Genomic DNA, 20,372 nt, shown 5'->3' with positions numbered 1-20,372 from the left:
CAATGTTTACAGGCGATCTCAGATATTATAGGAATAGTTAGAGAGAAATACTGTGTAATCTTGATCTTTGAAGGATTATTATTCGATTCGACGTAGTTATTTATTATTCTTCTTATGTTAATAGATAATCTTGGAAACATAAAAGGAATCAACGAAATTAAATTTTCATTATTTGATTTGATAAAAAATAAAGATTTGGATTATCAAAATGATTAGTAAATAATGCCGTATTTACTCTCCAAACTAAGACCCATCTGTTGAACCTTTGCGTAACGAGCGCCCTCCTCTATGGTTGCAAAACGTGGAAGAAAACAGTTCAACCACTAACAAACTACAGGTTTCATAAATAGATGCTTACGCAAAATGGCTCGATCCGGATCTTTATCTCCATCGAAAAATGTTGGCGCTTTTGTTCCCCGTCAAATATTGGGAATAAGTAGGTTTTACGAATATAAGGTTGAGTTTCTCTTATTATACACACTGAATTTTGATGATACAAAATAAGTAGATGAGTAGTATAGCCGCACGGAGCGTTTTTACATTTATACAAGAAAGCTAGGCACAAATAGATGAGTAGGTAAATAGTTTAAATCACAATAAGAACAAGATATAACAATCAACAGTAGGTAACAACATCGAATCAAACCCACATATATATCCTCTTTTATGTGTAGTAAGTAAGAATAAATGGCTATTAATTATGGCTCTCTCAAAACTATTAGGTAAGAGTAAATCATTGTCAAATGGACAGTCGTAGTGTAAAAAATACTCAAGTATCAAATCATTTTTATACTACACCTACCTTCAATAGACAGTGATACCACATATATTTTTTTTGAATTATCTGTGCTTTCTTCAGGACACGCATTGGGTAGCCAGACTCTAAATCCTGGCAATTGTTAGAAAGAGAGGGAGGGCTCTGTGGTAACCCTCTCTATCGGCTCGCGGCCTCTTTCACTTCAAATATAAATCTTAAGGTGAATTCGTTAGGTCTATTTTTGTTTGCATAATTTTGGTGAGTGCGCATTCCTGTTGTATTATTACTTCCATGATTTAGGTACTGCTGAGAGCAAGAATTCATCACAATAATAACCCTTGAAAACTTTTTCGCATATTTTTTGTTGTTTATGGTTCTTATATTTTTTCCTTGCTGAAATATTTTGTTATTGGCGGGAGCGGCAAATAAAATTTTATCAAATTACAATTACACTATCAAGTTCTGTAACTCTGTCCTTATAATTATTATAATATTGGAAACAAATAATATAAAAGCAACTACCTTTAGAAACAACGCTGCAGAGCGTGCTCGTCTCTTGTCAGCTGCTAAGCCCGAGTCGGGATCTGCTGCTGGCTGCATGCGCTGCTATCACCGACTGTATAGTCTACGACGGCCTTGGGGCCAAAACAAATAGCCACATCGTTGCCGCTGTGGGGGCGGCTCGTAGTGTTTTTTTTCCTCAATGGGGGCGGCGTCGATCAGCTGGCCCACCACGACCTTGTGTGCCTTCTATGATTTATACCTCTTCACATAAGCTAGTTCATGGTAAGTTATCAGTAGCATACCTAATATCCGAATTAAAATGCTCTAAGCATATTAATTAATAGTTCGTATTATTTACAACCTTATCCACTAATAAGATTAATGAGCATAGTTTTATTCAAGCCCTCTACTTCTCTTTCTAGGTGCAGACCAGGCAGACCTACGTTACAATACATGGTGCAACTGCCAACAGCACCACATTCGGTAAGTACCTACCATATACCTAGTTAGTTCCTTACTTTATACCTACCTACATACTAAATATTAGTTATGTAGGTAAGTACCTTCATCTACTGAACACGGAATACCGGCTACTGTTGTGATGGGTGAGATGTAGGTACCGAAAGCATTAAACAATCAAACGCATTAGTTAATAACAATAGGTATAATTTATCTCTTAGTATCACAATTTGAATATTTGTTAATAATGTACGACGTAGACTGCTATCATTTGTAATCGAGCGTGAGCAGTTTGTGTTTGGTCTTGACGTGCGCGTCGGTGTGGGTCTTCTGGTAGGCCTTGTACTGGCAGTCGAGGAAGGGGCAGCGGAACATGGGCTCCTTGCCGCACTCGTAGGTGACGTGGCGCCGGTACGTGCTCTTGTGCCGGTAGCGGCGGCGGCAGCGCGCGCACTCGTAGGCCGCCGCGCGCCAGCCGCCGCCGCCGCCGCCCTTGCCCCCGCGCGCCCCCTCCACCGCCGCCGGCAGCATGCTCGCCATCATGCTCTTTAAGAAATCTACATCACCTGAAACAAGGACTGGCGTAAGCTTCCCCGTGCGTCTATCTCTACATATCTTATCTGTCGAATGCCTACCTACTCGGTTAAATATTATAAGTACGTGATTAAAGTGCGTGCCATTAGGTTTTACCTCGTAAATCATATATTTTGTTTCGTGAAATCAAACATACTCGTAATTCAACTCGAGAACATTTATTCATGCGATTTGTTAAAAAAAGAAAAAAACAAACACACCATTTCAATTCAATAAAAAAATTAAGAATATCATGTAAACACATTATTTAAATACGATTTGTGCCCTAATAAATTATAAATATTATTTTTAGGTACTTAAGAATTATTTTATACAAAAAATACTGGCGCTCCTTTGACAACCAAAAGATTTGCATTTCCATGTTCCGGTGGTAGATGTACAGGTTAGTTATCTTAAGCTGGCACGTTCAACACATTGACACGTTGCGCTTGTATAGTGTCTGTGAATAAGCGCGTGGCGGGACGTCGCGTCGTACTGCATGGTCCATTATGAAAAATCTGCCTGTCTGCCGTTTCTCGAGAAAGTGAGTTATTGTTTTACTTTTCTTTACAACGTGATATTTTTCGTATTCATCCGTTAGAGACAGCCAGATCGACGCGCCGCTATGTTAAACACACTAGGTATGTATATGGAAATTGCATAAGTATTAGTACTGTGAACATGCCAGCTTTAGTTAACTGACCTGTAATACTGAATAACATTTTGACTTGTTGTTTTCCATCTAAGATAAGTTTATGAAGAACGAGCACAGTCTCAATATTTCTCACTATTACTGTACATTTACTATATTAGGTGATTTTCAATTAGGGATACAAAACTTACATAGGCAATAATAACTTAAACGACTTCCTTACATTACATTGTTACTGTTATGATTACATATAATTATGCATTAAGAAATTTTGAAACTTGGTGAACAAGTGCCACACAAAATTTTCTTTTTTCTTATTCAACTTTGGTGGGATAACTAGGAATTTTTGTATACGAAATTAATGATCTAATAATTGCAGCAGGTTAATTGGACTCAGTAAGGTAGTTGTTTGATAATGAGAGTTTACAGTCGAGTCGATGGTACATTGCTGTTTCCATCGCACACCTGCACGTCGGTTAACTAAAGCTGGCATATTCAACACATTGACACATTTTGCTGGAGTTGTGCCTGAATAAGAGAACGGCTCACTGATTAGACCAACTGTGAGAACTTACCAGCTTTAGTTTACTGATAAATCTGATAGGTAATAAAATAATGAAGCATCAGTTTTACAAAGATAAATCACATCACTAAATCGTATGGATAGGTACCTTACTTACGTTTGATTTCACTGTCCTAAATTGTTTTTAAAACCATCTAAGCTTCTCTAAACCAACACCTATGGTTAATTAACTATTATAGGTAGATACGTTTTGAACTTTATAGGTCGGTAACATAGGAGAAAATAATAACAAATGCACTATAATTTAACATTTTGTGTAACAAAAATACTGTCCTTAATACATTACATATTATTATTATGCACAGTAGACATAAAGTCATAATAATTTCTTTGGTAACAAGGAACAAACACACACCAAAACATTTAACAAGAACAAGAAAATATATAACAAACAGTGTATAACTTAATTTACAATATTCTAGTATTGTCTTAAAGTAATCTCATAATCTTTATTGCACAGGTATATTATGTATGCAAATTCTGGAAACATTGTTTTGAACAGATAGGTAAAACAGTATATTATATATATATGTATAAAAACAAGCTATACACGAGTAATACTCGTACGTTTTCATAAACCACTGTCCCTATCCCTTTGTAATATATGTCTGTGCCCTGAGTGCGAGTTTTTTAACCTATCGAGAATTGAAATCGAAACGCAGATTTTGTATGGCGCGGAGCTAGTACAGCTACTAACCGCTAGGTGGCGTGTCTAAAGCGCCATACAAATTTGCGTTTCGATAGGTTAAAAAACTCGCACTCAGGGCCCTGATGAACACATTCATAACTCGCTTATTTTGTAGACAATGTTAGATACACTAACAGTGAGTCCTTTGATCTCATAATATTCATCATTGATTTACATACTAATATTATAGTAGCTGCCATGCCGGTATATAATACTGTCTTAAAAAGAAATTGATTTGGCAAGAGTGACTTGGTAATACTAATCGCATTTTGGCATCTTCTTTGGTAAATAATCTCTTGTTTTAAGGCACTTCATTAGATAATAGCTTAACTTATATAATACAGTTAGAACAATACGTAGGTAGGTAATCGTGGTGTACCTTATCAACTTTATAATATATCTACAGGGTGTTGCAAAATTGGTATACTAAGCCGAAACCTACATGTGCAGCATGGTATATCTAAGCCCGAAACTGAAATCAGAATTTGGAAAATCGCGAAAAAAAAAAAAAAATTCCCATAGTAAAAGTCACGTGACAAACAAAGTTTGCATGAAAAATATTTTATTTTTTTTGCGAATTTTGAGATTCTGATTTCAGTTTCGGGCTTAGATATACCATGCTGCACATGTAGGTTTCGGCTTAGTATACCCTTTTTGCAACACCTTGTATATACTTAACGAGTATAGCCTTGTATTGTATAGGTTCTATACAATAAAGGTTAAGGCACTTTGCATTTCTCTCATAAATACTTTTATCAGTAACTTGATGCTATTGCTAGTTTGACACAATATGTAATGCTAATAACTTAACGGTAACAATTCTAACAGATTAAGGTAGTTGTTGATGTCCTCATCGGCTAGTTCCACGCGGCGGCGGCGGCCGGCTGCACCTCGCTGCTACGGCTGAAATGTAAAATTATGCTGTTTTATAGCATTGACTTCATATACATAAACAAATTACGGATTCATGCAGTAAAAAAATAAAAACAAGCGAAATGTATGGGTACGGACTGAGGTAACGGGCCGCTAGAGGGCGCCTGTAACTTAGTTTAATTAACTGTAGTAAAAAAAAAGTGGTGCGTGAGAAAGTACTTAGAAATTTGGACGCTTTGCCTACGTGGTGGTTAGTGGGGGCGGAGTCAGTTAGTCAGTGTGCGGCACGTACGTCACTCGGCCACCACGTCCACGCGCTCGGGCAGGTCCTTGTGCAGGTGGCGCTCGTGCAGCAGCAGGTTGTGCTTCTGGTAGGCGCGGTACACGCAGTAGGGGCACTGGAAGCTGGGCTGCTTGCGGCACTCGTACTTGACGTGCCGCTGCAGCGAGCCCTTGTGCTTGTACTTGTTGCCGCAGTCGGCGCACTCGTGCAGCGACCAGCCCTTGCCGTCCCCCGCGCCCCGCAACCCCCCGCCGTAACCCAATATATAAGGACCGTACAGTGCAACTGAAAGTAATGCAAAACTAAATAAAAACGTGCGGACTAGCTACGCCGGCCACCGCCACCGCTCGCCGCGACGCCCGCCGCCGCGCCGGGCCTCGCGGCCGAGCAGCTCAAAGCGAAAGGATAATGCACCATGTCTCCCATTAATTTGTTTCAAGACAATTTATAATGTTTACTCCTTAATTTAATCTATGTCTAGCATGCAAACAGATATATCCCGCCAACATGAAAGGTAACTAGCTCTACTTATGATAAATTTATTGTAACATTCCATACAATACCCATAGATTAAGAAGCATTGGACAAATCTGAGAACAGTAATAGATAGTAACATTTCTCCCATGATTATCGATGGTAATGCGCCCAACAGACAGAAGTCACAAATAATGAATGAATTAACTACATAAAATTGGCTTCTACGTAGCTAAAACATTGTTACATCATCACATCACCAAGTTAAAAAAAACGTGCAAATGTTAGTTGAGAACCCTTAAATTAAGTTAACAATTATCCCTGTAAATCATATTGCCTTCAAACTAAAATACACTGCGTTTATTAAAGTTAGCGATAAAAATTTCAAAACTTGAGTGCATATTAATTTGAATTCATAACATGCTACTTTGTTAGTATTGTGAAGTGAGTAGTTTAATTACAAACAAAAATTTCGAAGAATAGCAACTTTATTAAAATACAAAAGTTATAAAAGTACAATCAAATGCAATAAATCACTGTAACTTTATAGGAGTATAATTGGAGCCGAGTAAACAAAACTATTGAAGGCAGTATATGTAAAATTAATAGTAGACTAATTTCTAAATAGCTCACTTGGATGATCAATAACTAACATAATGATACTGCAGCGGCATACAGCGAGAACTAATGAGTACGACCTAAATGTATAATTAGTGAAGATTTGAGAATATTGTATCACAGCTATGTTGGAAAATTTACATTACTTTCACATAAAACGAGCAATATAAATCTTTAATTTAGGTAATCTGTAGCCGACATAATATACTATAATTTATTGTCATTGTAAATGTTAACAAAATCACAACCTTCATAAATTTCAATTTCTAATTGCGACAATTTACCTGGAAATGGTGTTCTAAAAATAGATATGAAAGAATTTAAACTCTAATGACTATATAATTTGAAGGCACTTAGTTTTACTGACAAGACTTAATATGTTGTACTGATACTGTGTTCGCTACAAGTTGGTATGTTGTACTGATGTGAACTACGTGTTGATTGAATGATGGTAACTCCTGCTGGTTTTAAACCTAAATCGTATAAATCCTACATGGTATAAAAATACTTACATACTAATTGGAAGATTTTTTCTATCTCCTTAAATACAACATGATTGTGCACGACTTTTTAAAATGATTAACTTCTTAATGGCAGTGTCCTAAACCTAGTTTTAACGATTTAACGAAGGCCAACTCTAAGGCACGACATAACACGCTGACAATGCTAACATTTGAACAAACAATCACAAATATTGGCCCCTAATACATATATTTCCATATCAATAACACAGTTTAAAATAACGCTCTACCGTCAACAGACACTAATTTCAAGGAACTTACTTGTAATAATAAAATAGTTAAGATTTCATTCTTCGGGTACAATGAAAAATGTATAATAACCTTATTATTACTATAAAATAAATGCATTAGAATGTAAAGAGATCTAAAAATAAATGAAATAAAATCTTAGTGAGTATTACAAAAATATTGGAACATGCATTATGGCAGAGACATGATAGAGAAGTAGAATGTTCGTGTCGCTGCGCGCCCTCTGGGGCCGCATGTCCTACACCTGGCAAGCCGTCCGTGCATCTGCACTTCCTCACTAACTCTAACTTACATCGTACCTAGATAACCCTGAACAATCTGCGTTGCGGTCTATTGTACTGACAAAAAATAGGAAAATATTCTTAGAAAAAACTGGTAACAATAAAATGGCGGTCCAACGTGTGGTACAAGAACGGCTCTCATCGCCGACTCCCACTAGCGACATTCACTTACATAATAACCAGGAATGATCGATGATAATACAGTAAATGCTGTACAAAAAGTATAAAAAGCGTATCCTATACAAAAATCACTTGTCACCTTAACATACTGGATAAATGCAACAGTTTCATATACTGCCACAAACTCGCATCTGCAACTAGTATGAATACTTTGAGTAATTCGTCTCAAGATCATCGAGGCATCCGCCGATCCACGTTCTCTTAAACTATGCATGATTAAATTAATTAGTAGGTCATAGGTAACGTTGTCGGTATCACACGGGGCGCCGGGTGCCGGGCGCGTGGCGGCTAGGAGCAGGCGTCCACGTTGTCGCGCGCGGCGAAGGGCTCGGGCTTGGCGCGCAGCTCGCGGTGCATGCGCTCCATGTGGCGCGCGATGTGCATCTTCTGCTTGGCGCGGTACACGCAGTAGGGGCACTGGAACTGCGGCTCCTTGCCGCACTCCCACTTCTGGTGGTTGCGCAGCGACGACTTGAGCTTGTACACGCGGCCGCAGTCGCCGCACGAGAAGCCGGGCTCGCCGGCGCCGGGCGGCCCGCCCCCCGCGCCCGCGCGCAGCCCCGCCACCAGCGGCAGCGCCAGCCGCGCCGACCACTGCTCCCAGCTCAGCCCGCCGATGCGCGTGAACGACACGTCCTCGCCGCAGCCTGCAACACACCCACTACAGTAACCACCGCCACAAGCACGACCGCACACATACACGATTATATACATACATATACGTTACATACGAGTACATACACTGAACATAATATTATACTACTGTGAGTGTCCACCGAGTGCTGAGTGAGTGTAAGCGTTGCAAAAGGAAAAGTAAAAAAAAAGAACAAAAAGAAAATCATATAAAACGTTTATTGACGATGTTTTAGTTTCACCACAGACAAGGAAAATGCACAAGTATGGTAGTGGTAGCCCCGACCGGGCCGCGCTCGAGCCACCGACAGAGGCAAAGTTAATAGTTAATGTCGGCTCCCGACCCGAGGGGGCTCTCGTCTACCTGAAATTATTAATTATATTAGTATGAACGAAAAAAAGAAAATGTCATCATGCAAAGTATAAAAGAATTAAAAACATTGAAAATGGATGCTCTCATGCAAAATAACGGACGATACAGCCACTTACCTGCGTTACCATTCAACTTAAACCTTACCTTAAAAAAAAAACAAAGCAATAATATAACTATAATTTATTAACTTTCTACCAAGTAAACCCCAATATATTCATATAAAAATCACACTATGTAATCAACTAAATTCCAATAACATTAACAAGCAATCAAAACATTCATAATATGTTAATCTTAATCTATCTAAATATAATATACCTTAGACCATGAACAACATGATATGATGGGAATATTGCATATATCATAAAACGTCCTATGCTTAGCAAATGACTTCAATATCTCAACAAAAATATTATATTTTCTTATGTCTTATCACGTCAACAAACTAATACTGACTTTGGTCAAATAGCTTTGTTATCCTATAGTTTATTCAACAAAAAATATAACAGTAACAAAAACAATGTTATTGTATATAAATATCAGTTAATATCAAAAGCCAATATTTTCCTAATTTTGAACACATTAACTTATCCCAGTTTACCAAAGATATACAGTCGAATATTTTTATAAATATTAAATATAGAAAAATATTAAATATCTACAGGTAACATTGTAGGCACATTGTGGATGAGCTTTAAATTACCTATACTAAGAGACTGGTAAAGTCAGTCATTATCCTATAATATGTTAAAACACTAAAATACTAACTTTGGGTTCGGTTTAAAAAGGGAAGACGAGGAGCATGGTCCCGCGAAGTAATGACAATAGGAAATGTGCGCCGGAGCGACCGGTGCGCCCTGCCGACTTCCACTTAATATCATTGCACTACGTTACTACAATTTGGAATAACATATTCCCTATAAGGAATGATAGCTCTCAAAATTACAACTAATAAAATTCGAGATATAAATAATGTATATTCTTTTGGCTGTCTTTAATTGGTTCCGATGTCGGTCCTATCGACAGCGTAATTTGGTGTATATTTGGAATAAAAATTGCACAAAACTGCAACTCGGTGGTCCGAGCGCGGTCAGTCTCAACTACGGCTACGCAAACAATCTAAACAAAACAAGTAACAATGGAAAATAAACAACGCTAACGCCGTCGGGGAATGTGCAACTTAGGCCTACATCTAGGGTGTATAATAAAATCATCTCTTAACAAACAAACAAAAACGGGAAAGTATAAATAATGATATAGCGGTGGTGGGGTGGGGTGTGTGTGTGAGGCTAGACGGGCTGCTTGCGCGGGCGGCGCGCGCGCGCCCCGGCGAACAGCAGCCACTGCGCGTGGTGGTGCTTGCGCACGTGCACGCCCAGGTTGCCGCGCTGCTTGGCGCGGTAGCTGCAGTAGGGGCACTGGTGCGCCGGCGGCTTGCCCCCGCACTCCACGTTCTCGTGCCGCCGCAGCGTGGACTTCCAGCGGTAGCGCTTGCCGCAGTGCCGGCACTCGAACTGGCGCGACGCGTCGTCCGAGCTGGAGCCGCCGCGCGCGCGCCCGCCCGCCCCCGCGCCCCCCGCGCCCGCCCCCGCCGCGCCCGGCGCCCACGCGTCCTCCTCGGGCAGCACGATGTCGTCCGTGTCGTCATACTCCAGCTCGGGCTCGTCCTTGGGCTCGGCCGCCACGTTGTTGTTGAAGGCGGCCGCCAGCCGCTGCGCCGACAGCAGCGTCAGCAGCGCGCCGCTCAGCTCTGCAATGCACACGGTTAATGTCTCTACAGTACGTCAGCGCAACGCCGCTATGTTAATACTACCGAAGGCTAAATCGATTAAGGAACCAAAGAAATGCGTTACAGTAATAAAAAAAATCTCTGTTAGAGTTTGAGGAGGCGAAGCTTTCTAACACATGCAGCCATGCACAGTCCGGGAGAGGCGACTCGGGAGCCGCGGAATGAAACACGTCAGTAACTGTTTAAAGTCGTTTAATCGCTCAAAAAATATCAAATCACTTCAAGTACATAAGTATTCGGGCTCTTATAAAATTTACGCTTAATTATAATACCATCTAGGGAAGGAAGATCTCGTGTAAGGCACTGGCGTGTGTAGCACTGGGCGGCGGCTGGGCGGTTAGGGCGTGGGCGCGAGCGGCGCGGCGCGCGGGTGCTTCTTCTCGAGGTGTTTCTTGAGCTCGTTGCGGCGGTGCTTGCTGTAGCTGCAGTAGGGACACTTGTACTGCGGCTCGCGCCCGCACTCCAGCGTGAGGTGGCGCACGAGGTTCTTGCGGGCCGAGTAGCGGCGGTGGCACGTCTGGCACTCGTAGCCGCGCTCGCGCCGTCCCCCTCCCCCCCCGCCGCCGCCCCCGCCGGCGGGCGCGCGCGGCGGCGGCGACGCTTGCTTCACTGGCGGGCGCGGCTTGAGCACGGCCAGCGTGGACGTCACGGGCTCGTCGGCCGGCGCGCGGCTCCGCGTCACGATGCTGGGCCGCAGCGCGCCCGCGCTCTCTGCAACAGAAACACCACTACAGTCCGCGCACACGCAGCCCGCCCCGACCTACCACTACCACTGAGTAAAACACACATTTGTGTAACAAAGATACATATATTTAACCACGATAAATTAAGCAACAGATGTCCGGTTAGACCGAATACAAAATGAAATATAATATACATTATAAAAAATGAAACAAAAACATAATCATGGCAGTTTTGAGATCATTCCGAGATACACGTGTCTTAATGTCAATTTAATACTATAATATCAAACATTAGAGACACTAGACGTCGTCTCAGAATGGTCCGTACGATATAACAAAAAAAAAACTTATAGAAACCTACTCAAAAAATATATCTAAAAAGGTCAGTCCCAAGGTATGATATCCTAACAATACTTTGTAAATAGTCATCGAATTGGAACTACCGAAACAACAGTTATTATCTAAATATACAACGAGGAACTATAATTGTTTGGTAAAATCAATAAAGTCAGAAATAACAAGAGTATAAATCTGTCGGCGCTTATGTCCCGGGCGCGGACGCGGGCGACGCGTGCTTGAGCGCGAGGTGCGCCTGCAGCGTCTTGTTCTGCGAGTAGCGGCGGCCGCAGCGCTCGCAGCAGAACTGCGGGCCCGAGCCGCACTCGTACAGCTCGTGCCGCAGCAGGTTGCGCCGGTACTTGTACCGCTTGCACTGGCAGCGCCGGCACGCGAACCCGCCCCCCGCGCCCGCGCCGCCGACCCCGCGCGCGCCCCGCCGCCCGCGCCGCCGCGCCCCCGCCGTCGCCGGCGCCGCGCGCTCCGGCGGATCCTCGATCTTCGAGAGCCGCTTTAGGAATCCTCGAGTTAGTGGGAACGCAGTTTTCATGTAATCGTTCAGGATGCAAGGTTTGTACTCGATGGGGATCTCTGCAAGGCAAGCGATGAAAAGCGGAATGATAATGTTATAAAGCGGTGAAAGTGACAGGCGAGCAAGGGAGCATAAGGGAGTGCATGGATTAAGATATTTAGAGACAGATTGTGTTTAAAACAGGTTAAGCATAAATATATGAAAGGTGAGGAAACAGTAGTAAGCGCGGATGGGCGGTGTGAGGCGGGGAGAAAGGTGGCTTTGCCTAACTTGAGGATTCCATTACTGAGTCTCGCATAGGTATAACTACCCATGTGTGTACCTACTGGTATTTAGTCGATGGAGACACGTCAGGAGAGGGACGTGCGGACGTCATCCTAGCAACACAACGTCGATGAGAAGACTCTAAACTATCTATGGTGACACAATGTTACAAAAACAAATACAAACATAATAATATGTAACAAAAAATAATACGCTAAAAAAAGGTACAAAACGAACGAAACGAATGATCCGAGTAAACTGCCAAGATATACTTCTGCAGTGAAATCACATGTGAATGCAAAAAATAGAAAATTATAAATAAAATAAATAAATAAGCCACATAACCAACAAACTACGGAATAAGAATAACAATCGGTTTACCTGAGCATCCGGCGCACACCACAGCCTCCAAACAACTTCTACAACAGATATTGTCTTCGTGATCGTGTTTCACTAGCGAATAGTAATACCGCCCAACAAATTGTACATTTTCCAAAGAGGAAAGATTCAATCTAGCCACGTAGCTGTTTTTTTTTATTTTGTTGTATTGGAAGTAACACTACACGTTTTATACCCAAAAGAAATGTTGATGTTGGTGAGGTGATGTGCACATAAATACGTGCTATAAAACTACGTATGAAATACATAAATAAATATTATTTTATAATATAGAATAAAAGTTACTTACCAATATAAAAAGTAAACCATTCCACTCGATAGTAGTAAAAGTTAGTCATCACTTGTGTGAGCGCGAGCGGCGGCGTTTAGTTAGCATGCACCTCTATTCCCATACACTACACTACACACACAAACACTAAGCAACACATTCTCGTGTCACGATACACACACCGAGAACATTATATAAGGAACTGATACTTACCCGCCAGTTACCTCGCCTCAAATGAGGCTACATTAAAAAAAACATTACCATTCAACAAACCTTTACCTGTGGCACTGAAATATGTCTTAACGACTTTATAATGAAATACATAAAATTTCGATAGAGATTAGTAGTAATAGAGATTATAAATAGTACATACTATGTTGATTAATTATAAAGGTTGAAGTTTCACATGTGAAAACACTAGCACTCTCGTATTCGCCGTTGTGGATAGGTATAATATTTATATATGTATAACAAAGATATATAGATTATTCAATTTAAAGCAATGACCGTTTATCTCATTTCAAATTATGGGAAGACATTGCGCATTTCATCCGTTCCTTGTACACCTGGGACAGTCAACTTTCTCTTCACTATAATGACAATGACTAATGTAGGTTTTAACAGTGTGGAAAGTTGAGTATTCCAGAAATTAGTTCCGAGTCCCGTGCCGCGCGCCGCGCCCCCGCGGCCTGGGCGCCGGCGGGGGTGGGGCGGCGCGCGGGGCGGCACTCGCGGTGCTACGCAAAGAGGTGAGGGCTTACCTTGCGAATCTCGTACGCCGTCACTCGAATTCATTATTTCGTCCTGAGATCTTTCCATGTGCCACTGAAAATCTGAAACAAAACAGTTCATTAGTTTTCATGTTAGCCAAGAAAGTGTCTCTTTTTATGACAGACCGTAGTTATAACAGTATTTACTGTATACTCGGCTTGGTCTAAAATGATGATGGGCACCAATATATGGAAGCTGGGACCAGCACCAATAGAAATGAGTGATACGTCGTTGAAAAGGTATTTTTTTGCAGAATATGAATAACGGAAGCGCTAGTCGTGATTTACTGTCCAATTAGAATAATCGTACCTTGAAAGTTTTTATATTTTATTTCTGTAATTGTTTTTGTTAGTTTTTCACATTCTTTTTAATTTTTATAACAAAACTAGCTGTTCCCGCGCGCTTCGCTTCGCCTTAAAAAGTTTTCCCGTGGGAATTCCGGGATAAAAAGTAGCCTATGTTCTTTCCCAGGGTCTACATAGTATGTATACCAAATTTCATTCAAATCCGTTCAGTAGTTTTGGCGTGAAAGAGTAACAGACAGACAGACAGACACAGTTACTTTCGCATTTATAATTAGTTAGGATAGTTAGGATGATCATATTTCATATAATATTATATTAAAGTATAAACACACACGGTCCTTTATAAACACACCCCTGTAATATGGGTATTGGACATCTCATAGGTAAATGAGTATTTACACGAATAGATACTTTTATTCCGTTGATACCTAATAAGTTAAAACTTGTAATTGGCTTTCAATTATGCTAGCTTGCAATGGGTGGCTTGCACGATGGTCATTACAATCCATCACATTCCAATGAATGAAAGTTTTTAGGCCTTAGTCCACCAGTCTGGCCTAGTGCGGGTGTCTAGACCCCAATACAAGCAAAGCAGCAACTGGGACTCACAGCTTTACCGAAGGACGGAAGCGCAAAGAAAACAACCACTAGAAATCGGTCACCCATCCAATGACTGACTGTGACATGTGTCGTAGTCGAGCTAACTTCAACTTCAATGATAAGTTACGATCACTAAAGCAAGCTCGACTACGGGCTCTTCATTTTTCATCTGTCAATTCTTAAGTGGTGACTATGATGTACCTAACTAACTAACGGCCGAAAATGTTAACAATTGAAAACCAGTGGTAGTAAATTAAATTATCTAGCTAGCTAAATAAGGGTGCTTACGCACAAAGTTTCTGAGCCGAAAAATGATGCTAAACTGAAATATAGTGGGACCTAAGAAAAAAATAAAAATAATAATCCAATTTACTGTTATTCAAGTGAATACCAGTCATTCTAATCAATTGCACTGATAGACATAAGCCTCTCTCAGAAAGGGCACAACAGAACTGTGTTCAGCAGTCCTCAGCCTCAGCCAGGCTGGCTCATTCAAACATTCAACCACAATGGTCTAACAATCTATGACCGGCCATTCCAGTGGGATAGATTGCTAGATATAAACAATATACAATTGAATACCGAGCCACACTAATGCAGGGTGGGAAAATATTCGAGGGTGCATAATTGAGTGTTTCTATGCATATTCCTATGGATATGGATAGCATCATAACATAACTGTGTTACAGGGTAGCACTCGGAAATCACATGGATAGTCGATATCGAGATAATAATTATGTAGAAAACGTATCTACCTTTGAAAAGTCCTCTGATGCACCCGCTTTTTTTCGAAAACATATTAAATTCTAGATTTTAAGTTGATTTTGCTATAGGTATAGATAATATATGAGTGCGAAGTATACTGACTGCGTACGACGTCGTTGTGTGCGATGTTGGGCTCGTCGTGCTCGTCGTCCAGCGTGAGGTCCTCGACGCCGTCGCGCGCGCCCTCCTCCTTGCAGAGCGGCTCGGGCGGGGAGTGCGCGGGCGCGGGGGGCGCGGCCGCCGCCGGCACCGCCGCCTCTATGGACAGGCGGCGCGGCTTCTTGCGGCGTCGCGTGGGACTCAGCGAGCCCTCGCGGCTGTCCACGCTGCCGTCCCGCATCTGTGCGTGGGAAAGGCGGTTATACTCACTTCTTTTTAGAACATAAGGAAAACTTCCCTAAAGGACACATACAGTTACTTTTTACAGGATGTCAAATTTTATTCAGTGTGACATTTATCAAATTAGGATCGTCTATCAGTCACTTTGGCAGAAGTGCTATCGGGGAATCTGACAATACAGTGAAAATTCTAGAGATAACATAGTTTTGGCACAACTTAAACTTTTACTACAGTAAAAGTCTGACCATCGTTTCTAACCTTATGATCAGAAAATCATAAAGGTTGAAGTAAGTATCAAATGATTTAGTGGTTCATATGTATCTTTGCAAATAATTATATTTATTATCAGCTGTCTAATACCCATATTGCAGGCTTGGGATTGAATGGCCATATAATGTCTCCATATTAAAAATTATTATTAAAAAGTGTCTCTGAGATGCTAACCTGTGGCAGCGTGTCAGGCGCGCGCGGCGCGACGGCGATGGCGGCGGGGGGCGCGGCGGGCGCGGCGGCGGGCGTGGGCGGCGCGGGCGCGGGGCGCGACGGCGGCCGGGACGGCTTGTTGTCCGACAGGCCCTTGATCTGCAGGGACTCGGCCGCCTTCAGCAGCGCAGCCAGCTGGTCCTGTGAGATGTTCACTTCGCCCCGGTACATGTAGTCCATCATGGCTCTCAGTTCTGCGTACTTCACGTCTTTTAGGATAATTATTGGATGCTTGTCGAATTGTTGTGACAGGACATTCTGGAAAAGAATTAGTATTTTATTGCAGACATTTGCTTTGGTCCATAGAACATTTGAACATCATAATAGGGACTTGAAATAAGTTATTTCTTATTTGTATACCTATTATTCTGATTAATATGCCTGTATATTTTCCCAAAGTACCTACAGTCAACTTTTTGTTCTGAGCCACTATCAAAGTTAGTAAGCACTGATTTCTGTTAGTAGGTACAACACACACAGTTACATAACTTACAATACCAACCTAGACACAGTATTGCAATACCATTGCCTATACATACAATACTCCAGAGATTCACCCATTAGTTATTGAGGATAACAATAGGATGCCCTGCACTACACAAGCATTTTTTTCATGTCTTTGAGATAAATAAACACCACCCTCAATTTCTCATGTAACCAGCAAGTTTAGTAGAAAAAGTGTGAAATGGAACATATGACTGAAGAACATAATTTTGGTCCAGCCCATCTGGATAGTGTTCAAACAGTCACACTTACTATTTTCTGGCGTCCTGTAGAGCCCTGTAAAATTTCGGGTCTAGTCTGACAAGTCAACAACTCGTAAACATGACTTTAGTATTATAATTTTCAAATAATAGGGAATATGCATGTATTATTTTTATATTCATATTCGATAGTTTTACGTTTGATGTCATAGTTGACGTTTCACGGCTCAGAATAATGAGTCTCGCCAGTCGCGCCGACGCTCAGTTCTATGGGCATAGATTATTTTGAGATTGACATATTGTCACATCCTCTCTTAGAAAAACCGACACGTTTCAAAGATTTAAAGTTGCCGAAGTTTTTTTGTACTTTTCAAGAATTTTTTACTTGTTCAAAAATGAATTATAATCAAATATATTGATGGAGGCATAATTCTGAAATAACAAAGTTTATTTAAAGTAATATTTGACCTTTATTTGAATCACTTGCATATTCCCTATTAGGCCTTTTTGAATATTCGAATGAAATTATGAAATGAAATGTTTGAGCTCATCTTTGTCAACCAAGTGAACCAAGACAACACAACAGGACCATCAAACAGCATAATAGGGTTCTGTCTTTAAATGGTGGAGTTAATGCTAAAAGCAGTTGTTATGTAGGTAGGAAGATAATTATTTGAGAAACTGATGTTTTGGCAATTGGTGTTTTGGGAATACTCTGGCGAAAAGTGGGTGCAGCAATGCACCTCTGCCTACCCCGCAAGGGAGTACATTAGTACAAGGTGTGAGTGTGTGTGTTGTTGTTGTTGTGTTTTGAGAAATGCTGGAAACTTTTGAAACCCTAGGTGTACCTAACTTGTTTAAATAAGCACCCATTTTAGATTTTAGCTTATTTCTTTCCAACCAACAGTCCACTTCAGGATATACCTATGTAAACTTAAGCTCATTACCAACAATGAAGATAATTTATGTACATATACCATGACAATTTTACATCACCAGTAGCATCAAATAGGTACCCGTTGAATGAGTTTAAAAAAATAACTTTTTCACATTATATTGATGTGTGAAGATGTTATGTTTGTTTATTAATATTTAAGAATGTGACAAGTTTATTATTGTGTATCAACAATCAACATTCATTTAGTTACCAAAACATGACAGTTTAATAAATTCTGCGATGACAATGTTTCAAAATTTGAAACCGGAATGTGAACCTATATTTGCATTTAGCAGTGTCATTAGTTTAATTTTAATGCAATCAATAAAAATTTGTGACACACTTTATTGCTGTATAAGCAATTAGGAAAAGTGGTTCCTACAACTTTCTGTTGCCACCTCATCTAAGCATCAATCTAGCCAATTACACCACAGCCCATGAATGCTTCACTGAGTGGATGCGTTGTAGTGTTTATTAGAGCAAAACTGTGCTGTCTTGCAAGCAACTTTTAACATGATAACTAATTGACCTAGTTAATGTACAAAGTAGATACGTGAACCAACCTCGAAGTATGGACTGCACGCAGAGAGCACGACCTTGTGCGCCTTGAGCGTCTGTCCCTCGGCGGCCAGCGTGCAGTCCACATGCATGCCCTTCTCCAGCAGCGTGTCGAACACCGACACCAGCGTGGACTGGTGGTTGTTCCAGCGCAGGCAGAACTGCTGGTCGTCGTCCATGATGCTGCCGTGTGGCCCCTGTCGCGCCCGCCCGCTGCGCGCAAACAACACAAGGAATCAGCACTGGGTTACACACACACCGTAATTAGGGCACTGGGGATTCTAGGGAATGGTCGCTAACACATCACACTGCACCTGAATACCTGCCTGACGATCAATATAGCATCCGATGTCTTACCTATCAATACATTTACTGATTATCTCCAGACACTGATAATAACTTAGAACTTATTTTGACTCGTTGTAAAGCGACGCGGCACAAAGAAAATGGCCGCTTTTCCAGCGCGACAAAAAATAAAATGGCGACGAAAATTCTAAGTATAACTATTTTCTGTTTCAAGTTTCCCAAAGCCGAGGCAATGGCTTAAGTTTATAACTAAGGGCACTACCTATACTACAAACTGGAGTAAAGTTTGAGACTTACGAAGTAACTTCCAAGAACAAACTTTAGTTCGAAAGTTCAAGACTACGAGTGGAAATTTTCAAGATGAAAACTCGTAAGTTAACGTAGCGGTTATCATCTTCCAAATGCTACATGAAAAGAATGAACACTTACCTTGACTATTTCATTAACTAAATATCTGAACTTTTAAGCAGAATTTTCACTGTATTTTGGATTATCACTAACTTAATTATGCTTTAACACACCCGCCAGCTTTCTTGAACAAAAACATCTACTTTGCTATGCAAGTTTAGAGAAAGGCACCTCTAAAAAAAATTAACGAAGCAAGTTGGAAGCGACGCAGTGACCCAAAATAAGCTCAAATACTTGTTGCCAGATGTAATAATTAAATACCTATGGAGCAAATGATAGATTTGTGTGTTTTGGAAGTAACCGAATTTATTTTCGATTTTACTTTATAGATCTCCAGCACTAGATAACCATTTATAAAGTAAATAAAATAAAATAGGTAGGTAATAAAAGTTACAAACAAAAATATTTTTTGTTACTTCATTCATTTTATTTCATTCATTCACTCTTTGCATTTCCATAGACAAATTTCAAATGTCAACTTTCTTCTCACAGACTGCACTACCCATAGACTTACTCACAGACAACTTTTTTTCTAGAGTTAGTTTGTGGGTTTCTTATTAAATTTTTAAAAACTAAATCATAGATAGCGCTATTTACAGTTAAACTATAAAGTTCTTATTGTTAGATGTTAGAGACCGTATTTACTAGAAATATTATATTTTTTTAAGGACAAATCTTTTAAAAAGCCATTATCAATTGGTATTTTATTTTTTAAAAGTACCTATAATGTAAATGTGAGTAAATAACTGACAATGATAAAAAGTCTTAGCAAAATCGCACTCTTTATTGTCATGACTTTAAAGTGGGACTGTACATTACACGCTATTAGTACTTAGGTAGGTACTTAGTAAAACCTTCATACGACATAGCTGTATGGTATGTAGTATGTACTATGTATGTACCATTATGTGCATTTTTTATAAGTTGCAGTGGTGTCGTATAATTTTAACTAGCGCCATCTACCCATGAATTAGATGTCTTTTTTTAAATTATTTGATTAGAAATGTATTTATTTATGGCGTAACTACATATGTAGGTAAGTTTACATATACCTATATTATTTTGCACGCGTATAGGAAAACTTAACTAAGGAATATACTAAGAATACTTACCTAATTAAAACTAAAGATAACTTAGGTCTAACAAGTTGTAAGGTTGTATACTTGTATAGGAAGAGACGAATTCAGAATATAAAAAAGAATTTAGTTCATAGATGGCGTTAGT

The 20,372-nt window shown here is 40.4% G+C and overlaps 2 protein-coding genes across 4 annotated transcripts in view; one reads left to right on the top strand and one right to left on the bottom strand.

The window, feature by feature from the left end:
* Window positions 1–1,070: 1,070 nt before the first annotated feature.
* Window positions 1,071–20,372, top strand: part of LOC105396066 — a 43,719-nt gene continuing 24,417 nt past the window's right edge. Inside the window, exons 1-2 of the mRNA XM_048631779.1 lie at window positions 1,071–1,543; window positions 1,684–1,744. Coding sequence (XP_048487736.1) covers window positions 1,715–1,744 — 30 coding nt within the window. The 5' untranslated portion in view covers window positions 1,071–1,543; window positions 1,684–1,714. The remainder of the gene's footprint in view (window positions 1,544–1,683; window positions 1,745–20,372) is intronic.
* On the bottom strand, window positions 6,317–19,494 carry LOC105395513 (longitudinals lacking protein). Of its 3 annotated transcripts, XM_038115941.2 has the most exons (7): window positions 19,170–19,494; window positions 18,440–18,647; window positions 16,197–16,493; window positions 15,516–15,753; window positions 13,734–13,805; window positions 10,019–10,451; window positions 6,317–8,356 (listed from the first exon to the last, which is right to left on the bottom strand). In XM_038115941.2, exons 2-7 carry the CDS (start codon window positions 18,611–18,613, stop codon window positions 7,984–7,986), a joined length of 1,587 nt encoding a protein of 528 aa, XP_037971869.1. In that variant the 5' UTR covers window positions 18,614–18,647; window positions 19,170–19,494; the 3' UTR covers window positions 6,317–7,983. The 3 variants fall into 3 exon arrangements, with proteins under 3 accessions (XP_037971869.1, XP_048487681.1, XP_048487680.1); XM_048631724.1 differs by lacking the exons at window positions 6,317–8,356; window positions 19,170–19,494 and adding an exon at window positions 19,038–19,142 and having other exon boundaries at window positions 8,867–10,451; XM_048631723.1 differs by lacking the exons at window positions 6,317–8,356; window positions 19,170–19,494 and adding an exon at window positions 18,792–18,940 and having other exon boundaries at window positions 8,867–10,451.

Source organism: Plutella xylostella, chromosome 29 (genome assembly GCF_932276165.1).
Source record: "Plutella xylostella chromosome 29, ilPluXylo3.1, whole genome shotgun sequence".
Taxonomy (NCBI): Eukaryota; Metazoa; Arthropoda; class Insecta; order Lepidoptera; family Plutellidae; genus Plutella; species Plutella xylostella.
The sequence above is the reverse complement of the archived record's forward strand: the minus strand, read 5'-3'. Positions and strand labels throughout refer to the sequence as shown.